The sequence below is a fragment of the Pseudonaja textilis genome, chromosome 7, assembly GCF_049901715.1.
Source record: "Pseudonaja textilis isolate UNSWEBS1 chromosome 7, rPseTex1.2, whole genome shotgun sequence".
Classification (NCBI taxonomy): Eukaryota; Metazoa; Chordata; class Lepidosauria; order Squamata; family Elapidae; genus Pseudonaja; species Pseudonaja textilis.
In genome coordinates this window covers 33,409,873-33,428,215 of record NC_141996.1, presented here as the reverse complement: position 1 = coordinate 33,428,215, position 18,343 = coordinate 33,409,873, and the positions used below count along the sequence as shown (strand labels likewise).

At 35.8% G+C, this 18,343-nt stretch overlaps 1 protein-coding gene across 1 annotated transcript in view; it reads left to right on the top strand.

Moving 5' to 3' along the window:
• Positions 1-16,683, top strand: part of CIP2A (cellular inhibitor of PP2A) — a 33,366-nt gene extending 16,683 nt beyond the window's left edge. Inside the window, exons 9-21 of the mRNA XM_026700788.2 lie at positions 1,364-1,588; positions 2,696-2,855; positions 4,068-4,209; positions 7,113-7,212; positions 7,476-7,594; positions 7,756-7,951; positions 8,431-8,505; positions 8,585-8,695; positions 9,016-9,212; positions 12,910-13,023; positions 13,837-13,919; positions 15,254-15,393; positions 16,165-16,683. Coding sequence (XP_026556573.1) covers positions 1,364-1,588; positions 2,696-2,855; positions 4,068-4,209; positions 7,113-7,212; positions 7,476-7,594; positions 7,756-7,951; positions 8,431-8,505; positions 8,585-8,695; positions 9,016-9,212; positions 12,910-13,023; positions 13,837-13,919; positions 15,254-15,393; positions 16,165-16,335 — 1,833 coding nt within the window. The 3' untranslated portion in view covers positions 16,336-16,683. The remainder of the gene's footprint in view (positions 1-1,363; positions 1,589-2,695; positions 2,856-4,067; positions 4,210-7,112; positions 7,213-7,475; positions 7,595-7,755; positions 7,952-8,430; positions 8,506-8,584; positions 8,696-9,015; positions 9,213-12,909; positions 13,024-13,836; positions 13,920-15,253; positions 15,394-16,164) is intronic.
• Positions 16,684-18,343: the final 1,660 nt, after the last annotated feature.

Sequence of the window (18,343 nt, the reverse complement as noted above, 5' to 3'; positions counted from 1 at the left end):
GCTCACACAGGAAATACTGTTTCAGTTTCCAAACAGCCCTCAACTGACAGGATGCTAGCCAGATGAATACCGATGGATGCTGGTAGGCAGAGGCAGATTCCCCCCCGCCCCTTAATTTTCCTCCCAAAAAACTAAGCCTGACCACATAGTTTTATAGCAAGGCACGAGTATCAAGGTAGTATTTCATATTTCTTAAAAAAACCCATTGATTTTCCAAGACTTGGGTATACATTTATTTACAAAGCTGCTTTTCACTTCTGTAACTATTTCAGTTCTTTGTCCACCCAGTTATTAATTTTAATATGTTAGATAGCTTTTCTAGATAGCTTTCTTTGGGATGCTCCTTTTCTATGTCATCCGTGCTATCCTTAGTTATCCTCTCTGCAGATTTTCCTTCCTGATTCTACTTGCTCCAGGTGAATCCTTCATTGCATATTTCTTCTTCCTCTAGTAAACCTCCCTTCTTTTCTTTAATCGCTTAGGTCATATTGTTCCTTTACAATACAAATAGTTCCATTTCACAGAAACTGACAGCACCAACCAAAATTTCCTTTGCTTGACAAAATTGGTTGGATGGAAATTATGGAAGTGTCAGGCATCAATGATTCTTGGAATAATAGCATCCTTGTATTAATAAGGGAGAGGAGTTATTTTCAGTCATTGAATATCAGAAGAAGGGTGGTTTATTTTTCTATGTCCCTTTGTAATTCTTTCCCTTTGTATGGTTGTGTAGACTTTCCGTCCTTCGGATGGCTTTCTATATATGTCTGACTCTGTGTTAATCAGTATATGTCTGTCTCCTTGTGCCCTTTACTATCTGTTTCATTTTCTGTACCTGTAATCTATAACAGCCATTTTATGGTTCTGTGTGACTGTCCTAGGACTCTTCATGTCTATCGCTTTGCCCTTCTTTCTGATTTTAAAATAGCAACTGAAAATGTAGATAGTAGGAAAACTAACAACTTTTTCTTACAGGCCACAATACTCTAGAAGCCTGTTCGTTATTTGTCACACTTTCACAGATTCATTTACTCACAAAGCATCTTCTTGATAAATCCCCAAACATAAACTCCTGGAATAGTCAGATGCAATCCAAAATGATTAATGCTATGTTGTGTCCTGAAATAAACTACACTTTCTTGAAGAGATGGTTTGCTAATTTTTTTTAAAAAAAAATATCAAACATACATTTTCAGTGTTGCAACTGCTTAAAATACTGAATAAATGAACAATTTGATATATTTTTTTAAATAGTATCTTAAAGCAATAGTGTACTTCAGCAATAAAGCTTTGCATCATAAATCTGAAATTGTAAATATTAGTGTAAAGAACGTTATTTTAATAATTCTTGTGTTTCTCTTAGATATTAGAATTGCTACTTGCATTTTGTTCAGTGACACAACTCCGTCATATTGTACGTCAAGCAGTACTGGAACCAAATGTAGCAGTTTCTGCAAGTACAAAACTTGCAACTCGTGCTAAGAATTCAGACTCATCTATTGTTTTAGTGCATTGGTCAAACCAGCCACTGGAAGTATCTGAAAAGTGTTCACATCTTGCTTTGGAGCTATTCAGGGAGCTATTTGAGGTAATGAATTCATTGTGTTTTGGCTGTCGTATTGGGTTACTTTTAGTTTTTTGTAGGAGCAATGTTTATTATAGCAAAAAAATGATCAAGGAATCTGATAATAGTTATTTTACTAATAAAATTGATTATTTTGAAATTGAAAAGCATAAGCTTTCACTCACTTCATCAGATGCAAGGACAAGCTAGTCTGATACCAGATTTAAATTAGGATGGCAGGGAAGGATGAGGAAGACAATTTTGTTATATGTGAGACAGATTACAGATTATAGCTTCCCCAAGTCTTCTTGAGTGGTGCAGGAACTATCTAGATAATTATGAAGATCATTGTGAATAGCAATTGTAATATATTAAAAATGTTGTATTTATTAAAACCTTTTTAAGATTGCCTGAAACCTTTTGAAATATGAACTCAGCCATCTCTCTTAGTATTGTTTTTTAAAGATAGTCACTGGTTTGCTACAAAGTGGGAGATTAAAACACTTGTTTTGTTCTGATTTTGAGTTCTGATGTCAAAATTATGTCCATTTGTATAAAATTTGTCCTGTTTATTCTACATAGAATTATAAGGATATTGTTGGCATTTCATCATATAAGAGGCAGAATAAATGAGCACTTTTTAACTCGTGTGTGTACTTGTTAGGGCCTGCAAAATAGTAAAACATTTATATAAATGAGCATTTGAAAATACTTAGGCAAAAATTAAAGTTCTTACAAATTTTCTTATTTTTTAAAAAATTACTTTTTTCCTCCTCTAAGGAAAGGCCTGCTGCCTACAATTTTGTAAGTTCTTGTAATAAAATAACTCATTAATTATTGTTTCATTTTTAAAAAGGGAGAGATACTCAAGACTGCAGTTATGGAAATCAGATCAACAATTAACAGTGATATTTTTGTAAAACAGTGGTTAAAATTAGTCTAAGCTAATATAACTAAATTATAACCCTTTTAAAGCTACAAACAAGAATAAAATTGTCAAATCAACTTTACATAAAATTTTGTGATTGGACTGCATTTTTAAAAATAATAAATTATACTCCACAAAGTTTGGTGACAGGATAATTATTTAATTGTTTCAATGCCATTAAATTGATAATATTTCTGTTATAGGACATTATTGATTCAGGCAATAGTGCAACTGCAGAACGCTTTGTGGATCTTCTTTTGCCCATTCTTCTCGACCATCTTCATTTTCCTGACCACAGACTAGAAGATCTGTTGGCAAAGAAAAAATGTGAACGAATGATCAAAACTATTGATATCTTGATAAATATCCTTCTTACAAATTTTTGATATTGAAGATTGCAAGAAAATCATGCATTTAAAATAAGATAAATACATTTTAATTACAGAAAGTTTAAACACAAATTCTCTATTGGATACCAATGCAAAAAGAAAAAAGTTTAAGGCAAAATAGAAACACTCCTCTAGATAATTTTAAAACAGATTAGGATATTAAAACATTTTTAAATGTTTAAACATTTTTCTGTTTGTTTTATATAGAAAATGCATTTTCTGAATTAATAATTAGCACTTAATAACTAACAGAGGAGATTTCTTAATGTTCATTTATTTTCCTTTCAAGGTCTGGGTTTTTGTTACATGACACCTTATATATCCAGCAGAAATATTTTCCATTATACATTTATAGTATTCAACAGAAATTAAGAAAAATTAGACTATAATAAAATTATAAATTATTATTTAACTTATTTGGGAAATTGCCAGTTATTGTGGGCATTGCTTGAAGATTCCCCAGTTTTTAATTAATTTACTTTGAATTAGATTTATTTTCCTGTTTAGACTTTCATTTTGCACTACTAGCGAGTTTTACCTACAGGCAACTCTCGCTTACTGATCACAACTGGGACCACGCCATGATGGCTAAGTAAAAAAACCAGGGGACTTACAACTTTGCATATGCTTTTGACATTAAGCAAATTCCTGCAGTCATCAAGCAAGATATCATGTAACAGCAACTTGCAATTTCCCTTCCATGTCATGAATTCTGTTTGTTAGAAGCTGGTTGTGAAGCATGTAAATAGCACTCTTATGGCTGTAGATGCTATGATGTGAGGGTTGCAAAGCTGTGGGGTTTTTTTCCTAAACAGAAGAGAATATATGTAACTCAAGGTTGAACTGTGGGGCCCTTGATGTTTCTTTGGTTATTTGCTTGCAGGTGATTTATTACCTATTAGGTGTGCAGTTTGCTTCTGATTTGCACCCTGTTAATAAAAAAAACTTCCAGTATTGCCTTCCAGTATTAGTGGACATGTGATTTTTTTCCTTTGTAGTTTCTTGGTTAAGGTGTTTTTGGATTCTTTGTTTGATGTTAATTCCTCTTTTCTTTTTCTCCAATCATTAAAACTTTGAGTAGTTGTTAAACAAAGCAATCAATAAGTGAGGAATATAAGAGTATTCGTTAGTGAATTTGACCATAAGCTGAATATTTCAGAAAAACAGACTCCTTAACAGAATTTACCTCTTTGTGCAGATGATATGCTGAAAATGCATGTCACTAAAGTTTTAACAGCTAGCAAGTGTTCTATTTTAATAGAACACCAATTTACTTCTAGTGGAGTTGATTTTAGTTTTGGAACAAAATTTATGGACTGTGAATTAAGGTAAGCACAACCTAGTGTTTTTATCATCCTTTTTATATTTTTTCCAACCAATAACTTTGTGTTTCAAAAGAATATATTGAAATTTTGTGGAAACTAGTCCCTATTATTATGAGCCGTGATAGCGCAGTGGTTAGAGTGCAGTACTGCAGGATTCTTCTGCTGACTGCCAGTTGACTGCAATTTGGCAGTTTAAATCTCACCAGGCTCAAGATTGACTCATCCTTCCAAGGTCAGTAAAATGAGGACCCAGATTGTTGGGGGCAATATGCTGGCTCTGTAAAATAGCTTAGAGAGGGCTGTAAAGCACTGTGAAGCAGTATATAGGTGCTATTGCTATTATATTTTTGTGAAACTTATAACGAACTCCCTAAAATGCATAGCCTGCAGTTCTATTTTAGCAGGAATTTAATGTATAAATATGTGGTTGCAATAATTCAACAATTACTGTTTTTTTAACTTTGCCATTCTTTTTTTACAAGTTAAAAACGCAAAGTTTTTCAGAGTACTATTGCATCTTAATATAACATTTTACACTCCAGAGTTTAGAGCAGTGGTTCCCAAAGTGGGCGGTACTGCCCCTGGGGGGGATGACTTAGGGGGCGCTAAGAGGCAAGGAAGGTGGCAGAAAAGTGCTGAAGGTGGCCCCTCGCAGGGCGCAATTCAGTTTCCCCTTACCCCACTTGCCTGGCTTGCTAGTGGCCGAGAAGAAGGCCAGCCAGGCTGACCTGTTGCTGCTTGGGTCCTGCCTGGATTCTCTGCAGCTGCTGGGCCTTGCCTGCTAGGGGCAGGGGTTGGGCCTTGCCTATTAGGGGTGCCCCTTGCCTGCCGCCCCTTCCCTCTGCTGCCCGCCAGCCTGCGTGCTTTGGCTGAATGCAGGCCACCGCTGTGAGAATGATGTGAGTCAAGCCTCACGAGAGCAGATCTTCCACTCATGGAGCTTGCATAGCAGTGGCCTGCACTCAGCTAAAACACTTGGAGGGGCAGCTGGCAGAGGGGGATGCAGGTGGCGTGGGTCTTGTGCTTCCTGATTTTCTCGCACACCCCTCAGCAGCTGCGACCCAGAAGCACCCAGAGATGTGGGCTGGTGGGGAGCCAAGTAGCAATGGGTCTGCCCTGACTGGCTCAACTTTCCCTCTGCCACCAGCCATGGGAGTAAGGTAAATTTGTAGGCAGTCGGGAAAGCCCAAACCTCTGTGGTGGGCAATGCTGCAGCCTCGCTTGAAGTTTCCAGCCCTTTCCCCAAAAGAGGGAGGGGTGGAAGTCCCACCCGTGGCCACTTTGTTAGACCCAGAAGCCTTGCCTGCCAGCTTTTCCATGCAATGCGGGACCAAGTGTGAACGGACAATCGCACCTGGGACTCAGGGAGACTCATCACGAGTGACGCTGCTGGGTGACTACCTGGTTGAAGTGTGTGTGTGTGTGTGTTTCAGGTGGGTCGCCTAGCTTAGGAGAGAGCAAAGGAGGAAGGGAAGGGATAGAGAAAGAGAGAGGAAGAGACAAGAAAGTAAAGAAAGAAAGGGGAAAGAGAAAATGGGAGAGAGAAAGGAAGAAAAGGGATAGACAAAGAAAGAGGGGGGATGGAAGGAAAGGACAAAAAGAAAGAGAAAGGGGGGGAGGAGAAAATGAATGGGATATATGGAGGGAGAGAGAAAGAGAGAAGAAAGAAAGCAAAGGAGAAAGGGAAAGAAAGAAAAAGAGAGAAAGGAAGAAATGGAATAGAAAGAAAGAGGGGGTGGAAGGAAGGGACAGACAGAAAGAGAAGGAAAAGAAAGGGAGGGAGGAGAAAGTAAATGACATATCTAGTCCAACCACCTTCTCCAGCAGGGTTAGAAGGGTGTGTGTGTGTTTGTGTCTGTCTGTCTATCAAAACTCCAAAAACAGGTCAAGTAGCTCTGTGGAGGTCAGTCATAAATTAGAACACTTGCTAAGCAACCGGCCATTAAGCGAAGACCACTTGTATTTGGTTTTCCAGTCACATAGCCACCTGACCACTCCCACCCAGTCACATTACCACCAAACCACGCCTCCAAATTAGGCCATGCCCACACAACCGGTTGTTAAGAAATTTGAATCCCACCCCTGGGGGGGGGGGCACTGAGGATGAGTTTGTAGCACCAAGGGGACGGTGGATTTAAAAAGTTTGGGAACCACTGGTTTAGAGTATTTCTAAATAAGGAACCCAATAACCATGGAGCTATGTGTCCCATATCAGTATTCAAAAGAAAGTCTTAATAGAAGTGCAAGTATATACTCATTTAAACATATCTGAATGAACTCTTTCAAAAATACGGAACTCTACTTTATCAAAGGTTACCCAAATGTAACCTTATTCCTGATTTTTCTGCTCAGCATGGGAATAGTATATGGAGCGGAAATAGAAATGTTGCTGTACCTGTTCAGATGTAATGTATGAACAAGGCAACTGAAGGTTCCGTTAAAGATTGGCTTTTTCCCTCACTTCTGGTAAAATGAAGACCCAGATTGTTGGGGACAATATGCTGACTCTGTAAACTGCTTAAAGAGGGCTGTAAAGCATCATGAAGTGGTATATAAGTCTAAGTGCTATTGCTATAATAACCAAAAATTTTAGCCCATTTATCTTTAACCTGTTCTTCCTGTTTCAAACTTCCATAAAAGCTTATACATTTTTGCAATTATGTGTTCATCATCACTACACAATGGTACTTCAAATTCTACCTTATTTTGCCCCAAACCATGTATTTATTTTTTAACTTTCCTGATAACTACAAATGGAAAGCCATTGACAACTATATCTTCTGCCATTACTTGTCTTTTGATTTAATTTTCTATTCCCCTTGATTATTGCTTTCATAGATTTGTAAAAGTAATTATTTTAATTTTGAATGCTTATTCATTATAAAATAATCTCTTAACACTTTTAGCAAACTTGCTGCTGATCTAATCTTAAAAACACTGGATCTGATGAGTAAGCTTAAGCAGCTGGTTCCTAACATGGAAGTCAGTTTTTACAAAGTTCTTCAGGTACAAAGTTTTAAATATTTATATAAATCGCTCTAAAAATGATATATGTCATTCTGATCATTTTCTAACAGTGACTATTACACTTATCAAACAAACCTCCATAGCCTTTAAAAACGTAAGTATCACCTGGGGAAATGAAAAAGGGCTAAATGGAAGGTGATGTCAAAAAATTATTACTTATACTGTTTGTGCAAAAAACTGTGTAAACCACTGCTGGCCCTTTTGAAAAGGGTTTTTTAAACTAACAAGTGCTCTATATCTAGGACCAGCGCTTGGTTTCCCCTTTGGCTTTTGCTTTAACATCAGACCACAGGGAACAAGTTCAAGCAGGACTTAGAATATTATTTGAAGCAGCCCCGTTGCCAGATTTTCCTGCCATAGTGTAAGTTTCCTATTGTTTCTTTAAAAAAATACTGTCTTTCATAAAAATGTTTTTGAAAATCTTTCTTGAGACACTGCTATTATTTCACATTTTGAACTTATTCTATAAGACACACATTTTCCCACTGATACCGCCTTTTGTGTGTGTGATGCTTTTATTAGACTTGGTGAAAGTATTGCAGCCAATAATGCTTACAAAAAACGGGAATCTGAGCCTTTCTCTAAAAGAAGTCATCTGCAGGCATCCGTGACTTCTGTAAATTCAGTAAAATCCTCTAATGTTTGCCATACCAATGATGGTGATGCTGCAACTTTCAATATTCAGGACCTGATACACAAACTCCAATCTGGCTTAGAGGTTAGTACTTTTAACACAAACATGAAAACATTTTTGTCTTGATATAAAATTAAACCACAGTACAATGTAGCTCAGTGTGGGACTTGAATCTACAGTATTCAGAAATTTGTACAAACTCCACTAAATATCTGAGTGAAGGAAATGAAGTAAATTGATTTTGTAAGACAATAAATATGAATCCTTGTTCATAATTACAGTGCCTTAAAATTATGCTATGGAATCCATTAATATGGAAATAAATGAATTTTCATTTGTTCTGTTTTGATGCACATTAGTTATAGGGTCACAGAAAATTTTGTTTTGCAATATTTCAATAATTATATTAATTCCATTAATACCCGGGTTATGTATGATGTCACTTTGTGAATAGAACATGTGTAGTCATTCGTCATATCAAGTTTTTTATTTGTCCATATAGGTACAATTTTGAATTAAGATTTGCATATTACTTTAGCTTATATTATGAACATTTCCAACAGATGAAGGAATCAGTCACAGACATCAGGGTATCTGAAATAATAGAAGTATATGAACAGAAATTGTCTGCATTGGCAGTGAGTATATTTAATAAGACTTTTTTTTCATGTGCATGCTCTGAATGTGCAGTTCATTTTGCAATAATTTTCTTTTTAGTCCAAGGAAACAAGGTTGCAGGACCTTTTGGAAGCAAAGGCATTAGCTCTTTCTCAAGCTGATAGACTTATTGCCCAGTATCGTTGCCAGAGAGCTCAAGCTGAATCTGAGGTGGGTGAAGCAGAATTATCATAGAAGGGTTCATTTACTATGTACATACACCTGTCAGTACAAAATTGTTCGTGTAATCTGTCTTGTTTTTATTTGAAAATAAGCTCTAGATTATATATTTCAGTTGGTATAAAAACACTATCCTTTTATGATTGTAGATATTTGTACATCTGCAAATTATGCTTTAAGGCAAATTTGCTGTCTGGTTCTTGAAACTTAAAAGCCTTAAATGCTGGTTTAGCATTAGCATGGTTCATTGGTCTAGTGTCCTAACATTTCATTCACACAATGGAACTGTCATTTTGCACAAATTCCAAAAGGCTAGGACGCTTGCTTCAATATTGAAGGATACAGAAAGAAAAAATGAAGATCTGGAGTCACTATTGAAAGCACAGCAGACAGAATCTGAACGAGCACAAAATGATATTGAACAACTATTTCAGCATAATCGGAAATTGCAAACAATAGCAGAAGAATATGAGATACTGAAAAGATCTTCCATTGATCTGCTTCAAAAGTAAGATATAACGCTACTAAGCATTCCTCCATAGAAAGCAAGAGAGAGAGGGAGATATTGCACTCAGACTATATAATTGTTTATATCATCAAAAAGGATGAATAGGGATATTTTATTTTTATTGACAAATAGAATTTATAGGCTCTATAATTAAAGGAACATTGCTAGATATAACCAATCTAGTTATATCTATATCAATTTCAATAAAATTATCTTAGATAAAGTAACTAGTGCAGTCATTTTTATATGTATTTTTTATTTCAGAAGCATCCATATAAGACCCCACATAGGATTGAAAAAGTATTTTGCCATGGAACCTATGTGAACTTAATTTGATACTTACAGGTAGTCCTTGACTTACAATTATTCGTTCAGTGACTATTCAGAATTACCATGGTGTTAAATGAAGGCATTACATTTTCTTCACAGTTACATGATTACAATCTGGATACTCTGATCACTTGAGAGCTGGTTGAAAAAGCTCCATTCAGAAATTCAAGCAGGGTTATGGTATGGGGCATTTTCAACCAGTCCCCAGATCCAGATCCAGATCCAGCTCTTGTCTCGGAAGACTGCCTTAAAAACCTTCATGCCAAAACCCGAGCAGAATTTTCAGCCACAGAATGGAAATGCTTCGGAAGCCTCTGGGACGAAACATACAAGTGCTTTCTGAAATCCTCACTTCCATGCAGCCTCTCGCAGCATAGTCTGGGATTTGCAGCTTCCTTCTGGCTTTCCCCGCTACATTGATTGTGTGAAGCTGGCAGGAAGTTGCCTCACCTAATGTCCGGGACATTCACTTAATGATGGCAGCCAGGATTACATTTATTGTCATTGCTTGCAAAGTACACTGCTCAAAAAAATAAAGGGAACACAAAAATAAGACATCCTAGATCTGAATGAATGAAATATTCTTATAAAATACTTTGTTCATTCATAGTTGAATGTGCTGACAACAAAATCACACAAAAATTATCAATGGAAATCAAATTTAGCAACCCATGGAGGTCTGGATTTGGAGTTACACTCAAAATTAAAGTGGAAAAAAACACGACAGGCTGATCCAACTTTGATGTAATGTCCTTCAAAAAAGTCAAAATGAGATTCAGTAGCGTGTGTGGCCTCCACGTGCCTGTATGACCTCCCTTCAACGTCTGGGCATGCTCCTGATGAGGTGGCGGATGGTCTCTTGAGGGATCTCCTCCCACACCTGAACTAAAGCATCCCCCAATTCTTGGACAGTCTGGTGCAACGTGGGGTTGGTGCATGGAGCGAGACATGATGTCCCAGATGTGCTCAATTGGATTCAAGTCTGGGGAACAGGCAGGCCAGTCTATAGCATCAATGCTTTCGTCTTGCAGGAACTGCTGACACACTCCAGCCACACGCATTGTCGTGCATTGGAACCCAGGGCCAACCGCACCAGCAGAAGGGTCTGAGGATCTCATCATGGTACCTAATGTCAGTCAGGCTACCTCTGGCGAGCAAATGGAGGGCTGTGCGGCCCCCTAAAGAAGTGCCACCCCACACCATTACTGACCCACTGCCAAACCGTCCATGCTGGAGGATGTTGCAGGCAGCAGAATGTTCTCCACGGCTTCTCCAGACCCTGTCACGTCTGTCACATGAGCTCAATGTGAACCTGCTTTCATCTGTGAAGAGCACAGGGTGCCAGTGGCGAATTTGCCATTCTTGGTGTTCTCTGGCAAATGCCAAACGTCCTGCACGGTGTTGGGCTATAAGCACAACCCCCACCTGTGGACGTCGGGCCCTCATACCGCCCTCATGGAGTCTGTTCCTGACCGTTTGAGAAGCCACATGCACATTTGTGGCCCGCTGGAGGTCATTTTGCAGGGCTCTGGGCAGTGCTCCTGTCCCTCCTTGCACAAAGGCGGAGGTAGTGGTCCTGATGATGGGTTGTTGCGCTCCTACAGCCTCCTCCACGTCTCCTGATGTACTGGCCTGTCTCCTGGTAGCGCTTCCATGCTCTGGACACTACTCTGACAGACACAGCAAACCTTCTTGCCACAGCTCACATTGATGTGCCATCCTGGATGAGCTGCACTACCTGAGCCACTTGTGTGGGTTGTAGACTCCGTCTCATGCTACCACTAGAGTGAAAGCACCACCAGCATTCAAAAGTGACCAAACCATCAGCCAGAAAGCATAGGACCTGAGAAGTGGTCTGTGGTCACCACCTACAGAACCATCCTTTATTGGGGATGTCTTGCTAACTGCCTATGCTTTCCACCTGTTGTCTATTCCATTTGCACAACAGCATGTGAAATTGATTGTCAATCAGTGTTGCTACCTAAGTGGACAGTTTGATTTCACAGAAGTGTGATTGATGTGGAGTTACATTGTGTTGTTTAAGTGTTCCCTTTATTTTTTTGAGCAGTGTAGTTTGCACTTTATGATTACATTTTCTTAGTGATGGCAAACATGATTCCAATTGCCTTAATATGTCTAGGACTACCTGTAAGTGCTAACAATTCCTCAGTGGGATGAATGTTAGCTGAATAAAATTGGATAGTATCCTTTCTTTCAGTGCATAGGCTGAAAAAAGGCTGTCTAGGAAAGAGGTTTCTACTCTTCAGTGTTGGTTGAAATTTATCAGATATTGCAAAATTTAGATAGTAAAGGCATATAAGTTTTCTCAAATATTTTAAATGTAAATGCAATACCTAGCTGAGCTTTTAAATAAACATTAATACAAAATTTGGACAAATTGGATTTTTTTAGAAACCAACAGATAAATTGAACCCTTTGCTAATCTTATTCTACATAGGTATGAGAAAGACTACTTTCTCATTTGTGAAAACTACAATCAAGTTTGGCTAGCAAATTGCAAAATTAGGTCTTAGTATTTAATTTTATGAATTATTCCAGTTATTTTTTTCTACTGTTTCTTAGCTGTGGGAACTTTTTTTAATCATATCCCCTAATAGGTAAGGGAAAGTGATAGAAATAGAAGCAACTGAAACCACAAGTTTTGCATAACCCTCTCCCCCAATATTTAAAAAAATACCCCAAAGAATGAACAAAACTCTTAAGAGAGAAAATGCCTGATGAAGCAATTAAAAGAACATCTTACAAGTTCACAAGGTTCTTGGTGAATAGCTTGCTTATCTGTAGATCTCAAAACACAATTTGTATAGGTAAAAGTATAAGTAAAAATTAACTGCAGATGTGATTTGTTTCTTGTTGATAGACCAGATTCTGTTGTCTCTTTTATTACTAGAAAATAAGTTTATTTTTATTGCTTTTTACTGTTAAAATCATATTTATATTCCACAAGCTGCATAGAAAAGTAAAGGTTTGTCATGCAATTAATTAGTGACAAGATTTTTTTTTTTAAAAAAATGTGTATTCTCTGATCAGAATTCCTCATGGAATATGTTACAGTCCTGAAAGTTTAAAGTGCTAAAAACACAATTTCAAACACAAGGAAGAGGATGCATAATTTGATAGGAGGATCTAGCATATATCAACAGAAAACAATATTTGTAGCTCAGGATTGAACTAAAGTTTCATTGACTGATGATATTACCTAGTTGGGTACTGAAACATTTGGAAGAAAACAACCAAACTCAGAGAGCACCAAGGACCCCACACTCTAATATATGTTATTAAATATTACATTATGAAAACTGCATAGTATTCATTCCTTTTAATAGTAATAATTTGAAAATTTTAGGCATGAAACTATTGAAAAGCAATATAACAATCTGCAGGGAATGTGTAATTCATTGAATAAACAACTGGAAACCCTTAAAAGACTGAATGAATCACTGAAGCAACAGAATGAAAAGTAAGTTAAGTTCTTTTGTAAAGTTTAAAGAAAGCTAGATTTAAATTAAATTGTTTTGTTGAATCATAAGAAAAGTTGTATAGATTTTTCTTTTTGTCAAACAGCTATGATAAAGATTATTCAGTAATTGGGGACAAATGATTATTGTGGTAGTAAAATTAAAAATTATTTTTAAATAAAAATACTTTTGAATTATTTTCTATTGCTAAGATTCCCACATTTATAGTGTTGTATGACTTTGAGAGTATATGTCTATTCCAAGCGTACTATTTACTTCTTTTCTCACTTGTCACCAACCCAACTTTAACTTTTTATCTGATTCATTTTTTTTCTTAATTCCTGTTTTCAACATTGTTACATGACATGAAAAGTTTCATTTGGGTCAGGGATGCTTCTCCCTGTTGAAGATATATTATATGAAAATAAATTTTGATAACAAGTCAGGCTGTTGCTGGTATACATAGCTACAGCATGATTCTTAGAGGGGTAATACTTTTATTTATTTAGTTGTTTTATTTTGTCAAGCGATTATAAGATAACAGGTATAGGTATAAACATAGTTATGGATATATGAAATGGATATGAATAACAAAAAAAAGAAATAATAGGACAGGGACAGCAGGCACGTTGGTGCGCTTATGCATGCCCCCTGTAGACCTCTTTGGAAAGGGGTGAGGTCAATAGTAGAAAGTCTAAGGTTAACGTTTTTGGGGTTTGGGGAAGAAACCACAGAGTCAGGTAGAGTATTCTGTTTTTCGTATTCTGTTTTTTATTTTAATATGTGAAATCTAATATTTATGCTTACAATGTCAGAACCACCGCTCAGCTTCTTGAAACAGAAGAACATAGAAAAGAATTGAGCAAACAGATCCAAGAAAAAGATGGACAAATATCAAGTTAGTACTTATAAATGTATCAGGTTTTTCATACATATTGCTTATAAAGAAAAGGTAAAATTCATATGTTCTGTTATTATATATTTGTTGGGTTCTTCATGCTCCCTTGGGTTGTTTTCTTGAAGACATTTCATTGCCAGGCTGTTTGTATTGTTACATATTTTACATTTGAAAAGCTGTAAACTTGCAATTCTATGTTCTCTTTTAAGACATTCCAAAGACAGGCAGTATTTCAAAACCCTGTTTCCTAAGTTGTGCAAATCCTTCTGGCATAAAGCATACAACTCCTGCTTCTCATTTTAGAAAGCCAAGCAAAAAAATTAGACAAGCTGAATCCTAGTCTGGTCCCCAAACAAGCAGGGAAGTATTTTATTTCAAGTATTATTAATGCTAGTGAGAAAACCTAGAAAAGCAAATGTTTTAAAAAATAAAGCGCTACTTCCTATCTTCTGCCCTGGCAACAGAAGGCCATAATCCCTTAGAGCCTAGGAGAAGAAAATTTTTCTACCTTTAATTTGCTCCGTTCTGCTCCTTTTCTTTACTGTACTTGTCAATGATCAGTACTGCACAGGTTGCATATTAGAAGTGAACCCTGGTCCTGAACCAGGGAGCACTTTTAGCATGCAACTTGTGCAATACTGACCATTGCAGTGCAATATTTAAATGCTAACTTAATTAATGGGACCCTTGAATTGTTTTGCTTTTGAAATTGTTTCTCAAAGCCAATATTACTGGTTGAGGGGGCCTGGGCTATCTTTCCAATTTGGCTAAGAACTAAGTAGAAGAGTGAACGATCTTTATCTTTCATAACCCATGAGAAGGGTAGCTAATAGCCCAGTTAATCTCTCTGCATATGGAGCTTCTCTCAGTTGACCTTTTAGTTAGATGTGGCAGCTGACACAAGGTATAGCAGAGGCTTGCCAAAGGAAACTGCTAATGCCACCCCCACAGTGTCAGGACTAAGCACAAGTAGGACATTCCTACCTCCATACCTGAGTGTCTACCACCAGTGCAGTGTCCTGTCATTCCTACCTCCTGCTGCTAGCTGTTTAGGATTGTGGCTAGGTGCGATATTAAATTTAGCTATTATACATTGTTTCTTAAAAGCCCCATTTCAAGCCAAGTATGTTTTTGCACTAAACTGAAAATGTGAAAAAAAAATATTAAGACAAATGCTGAGGACTGTAAAATGTGAATGGTCACTGTTCAGCAGATGGCAGTGCTGCACAATTCATGCAATGATAGTTGTGGAGAAAGTATTTGTGTCCAAAAGTTTTGAGTAAACTACTTTGGAAAAAGAAAACCCACTTTTTTTCTTACATATTTTTCAAAAGGTTTACAACAGAAGATAAAAGTTCAAGAAGAAAAACTAAAAACCAGACAGAAGGAAAAAATAGATATGGAGGACAAAATGGACATTCTCAGAAAAGAGCTAAGTAAAACTGAACATGCAAGAAAAGAACTAAGTATTAAGGTAAGTTATTTATTTATTTATTTAGGATTATTTGTGTGCTGTTACTTCTTGTGATTCCAGGGACCATAGAATAAATTCATTGTAGGTATATATATTGAGAAAAATAAAATTAAAAATGGAAAGAGGTTGGAAATATGGCTAGAGATATATTGAATTAAATGAGATACACTTTTGAGTAAATACTACTTTTCTTAAGAGTCATAAAAAATAACAGACATTAAACAACTTACATCCATATCTAATGCCCTAGAAACCTAAACTGATTTATTTTGTTAAGTTTTTTGTTGATTTTCATTTTCATTTTGCAAAAGGTAAAGTTGCTATGTTCTAATAAAGTACATGTTTATGAAAAGTTTCCTTTATAGTTTTTAAGGTGTGTATGGGTGCATGTTATCTAGGTTTTAACTTGAAATATTTTTTATTTGTTTTAAGTTGATTATTTCTAAAAATCAGGGAAAGCATGAATTTTCTTAGATGTTTATACTAAAAAGATTAAAGATAGTTGTGATTATTGATTTATGATTTATCAACTGAAACATCCTCCAAAATATACTTAGCACAATCAATAATTAACAGCCAAGCCACTTCAAAATATGTTTTATGAGTTATTGTCTAATTGCTGACTGGTTTGTCAGTTTAGATGTTTTGAGTAAGTGCAGTTACCTATTGTGTGAAACTTGCTGAATTTTGATTTCACCCAATGAGAACAGAGAATGCATATATTTGCATGCTTGTTAGCTATATTGAATAGTGTATAATATGTATTTTCAGGCATCTTCTTTGGAAGTTCAGAAGTCACAGTTGGAAGGGCGACTAGAAGAAAAGGAGGCTTTAATCAAGCTTCAGCAAGAAGAATTAAACAAACATTCTCATATGATTGCAATGATTCATAGCTTAAGTGGCGGTAAACTAAATGCAGAAGCAGTGAATCTCAGTTTATAGAGAAGATTATCTCAATATGCGATTAATGTCATTTTATGTTTTGTTATGAAAAATATTTTAGGCAACTTTCCTTGAAGATATTGTGGCTTTTATGAATAGTAGGCTACATTTTATTCTTTTTGACACTAATATCTATATCACTATTGGCTGCCTTGTTTATGGATTTAACAAGGACTGGATATAATTTTTGAAAACATATTAGTAAAAAACCATTTGATGCTGAAACTATCAACTATGATAGGTTTACTTAAGTTAGTAATTCTACTCTTAAACTGTTTTTATAAAAGCTTTCATTTCCTTGTATACAAAATGTTGCAGTGAAATCTTGGTGGTTAACATATACACTTCAAAATGAAAGTCTATAAATATATGTATATGTATATATATATATTATGTAGAAAAATGTTTTTAAGTCTTATATTACAATACAGATATACATTAATGAGTTACAAATATAAAAGAGGTCTGAAATCCCCCCCCCCCCAGAAGTAGAATAGAAGGTCAGTTTTTATATATTCAGTATTCCTCCCAGTGTAAATGTTAAATAATTATATTCATAGTTTTTCAGATTTAGAGATTTCTGAAAATAATGCCACAGGTTGTTTTTGTTCTTTTTAAAAATATTCTACAAGTTTTCTAGCATTTATTACAAACCTATTTTTTGTTGAAGATAGATAAAGGTAGTGTATATATTTAAACTATTGCATGAATATGTTTTTAAATAATGAACTTTCAACAACTATGTGTAGTTTAAAAATCAACTTACAACATATAGGGCAAGGACGTGTTTTCCTATTGTACTTTATATATCTGTCCTCTCATGATATAATGAAATCTGATTATGTTTGGAGACACTGAAACTCCAAAACAATTAGTATTAATTCCACTTAAGAGGGTAGTGATCATATGCCAACATTTCAACAAGTACCTTTACATTTTAAATTCTATGTGTCAGTCTTCCTCTTTAACTATGTGCAATTGATGTTGTCAATTATATTTTTGAAAGCTATTTTCTCCAACTTGGCAGTGGTATTTGACATCTAAATGAAGTATTTATTATGGACTCTAGTGGTCTTTTTATATTTTTATTATAATTGCCTTAATTTGTCTCTGGAAAAAGAAATAAATAACTCTAAAGTTATGCATGGATCTTTGATGAAAACTGGTTTTCTTTTTTCTTCCAATTTATCTTGACTTGCGTGAGCAGTTCATAATTAGTTCCACAGTCAGCTCTTGCCATTCTTTCCTATAATAACTGAGATCTTCCATAATTTTTTTCTATCAAAAACCTCTTTGTGTATTCAGTATAATGTTGCCCATGTATGATGTACTGTATTGTACATTTTGTTTGTTGGAAGGCTGTTAGTATTAAAAAAAACACTGGATTGGGAAAAATTGATATGCCATTCTCCTATTCCATTTCTATTTCTTACTCATGCTTTCCAGCTAGGTTGTCCTCCTGAACACTTTCAACTTTGGCATTTCAAACTACAACCAAAAGCAGCACAGAGTGCTTTCATATTTTGTTGATTTCAGATTCAATTTGAGCAGATAACCTATGAATCTTCTCCTCTGTACCAATGGTTGAGGCATACAGTTAGTTAATCGTTAACTAAGGTTTCTCTGCAAAGTCTAATTGATATTATTTAATCACTGTTTTGCATTGTACCAAATATTGCCCTTACAATATCACTTCAGATTATAAAAGCAATGGCATCCTCCTGTGTATCCTGAGTAGTAAAAAGTGTGATCTTTTGGCTGAAAGGTCCATTTCCTGTCTATCTAATTCATTAATGCCTAAGATATTCATTTTTATGCTGATTTTCTCATATTCCTGATTTTTATATCCCATGTTTCTACTGTACTTCTACCTTTGCATTTTCAGATTTTATTATACTGCAATAAGGGCAAGTAGATGTCCCAGAGGCTTTAATCTCACTTTAATCTTAGTACTCTGATAGATCCTCAGCTTTTCTTCAGTAGCATATGAAGCATGTTTAGTATATTT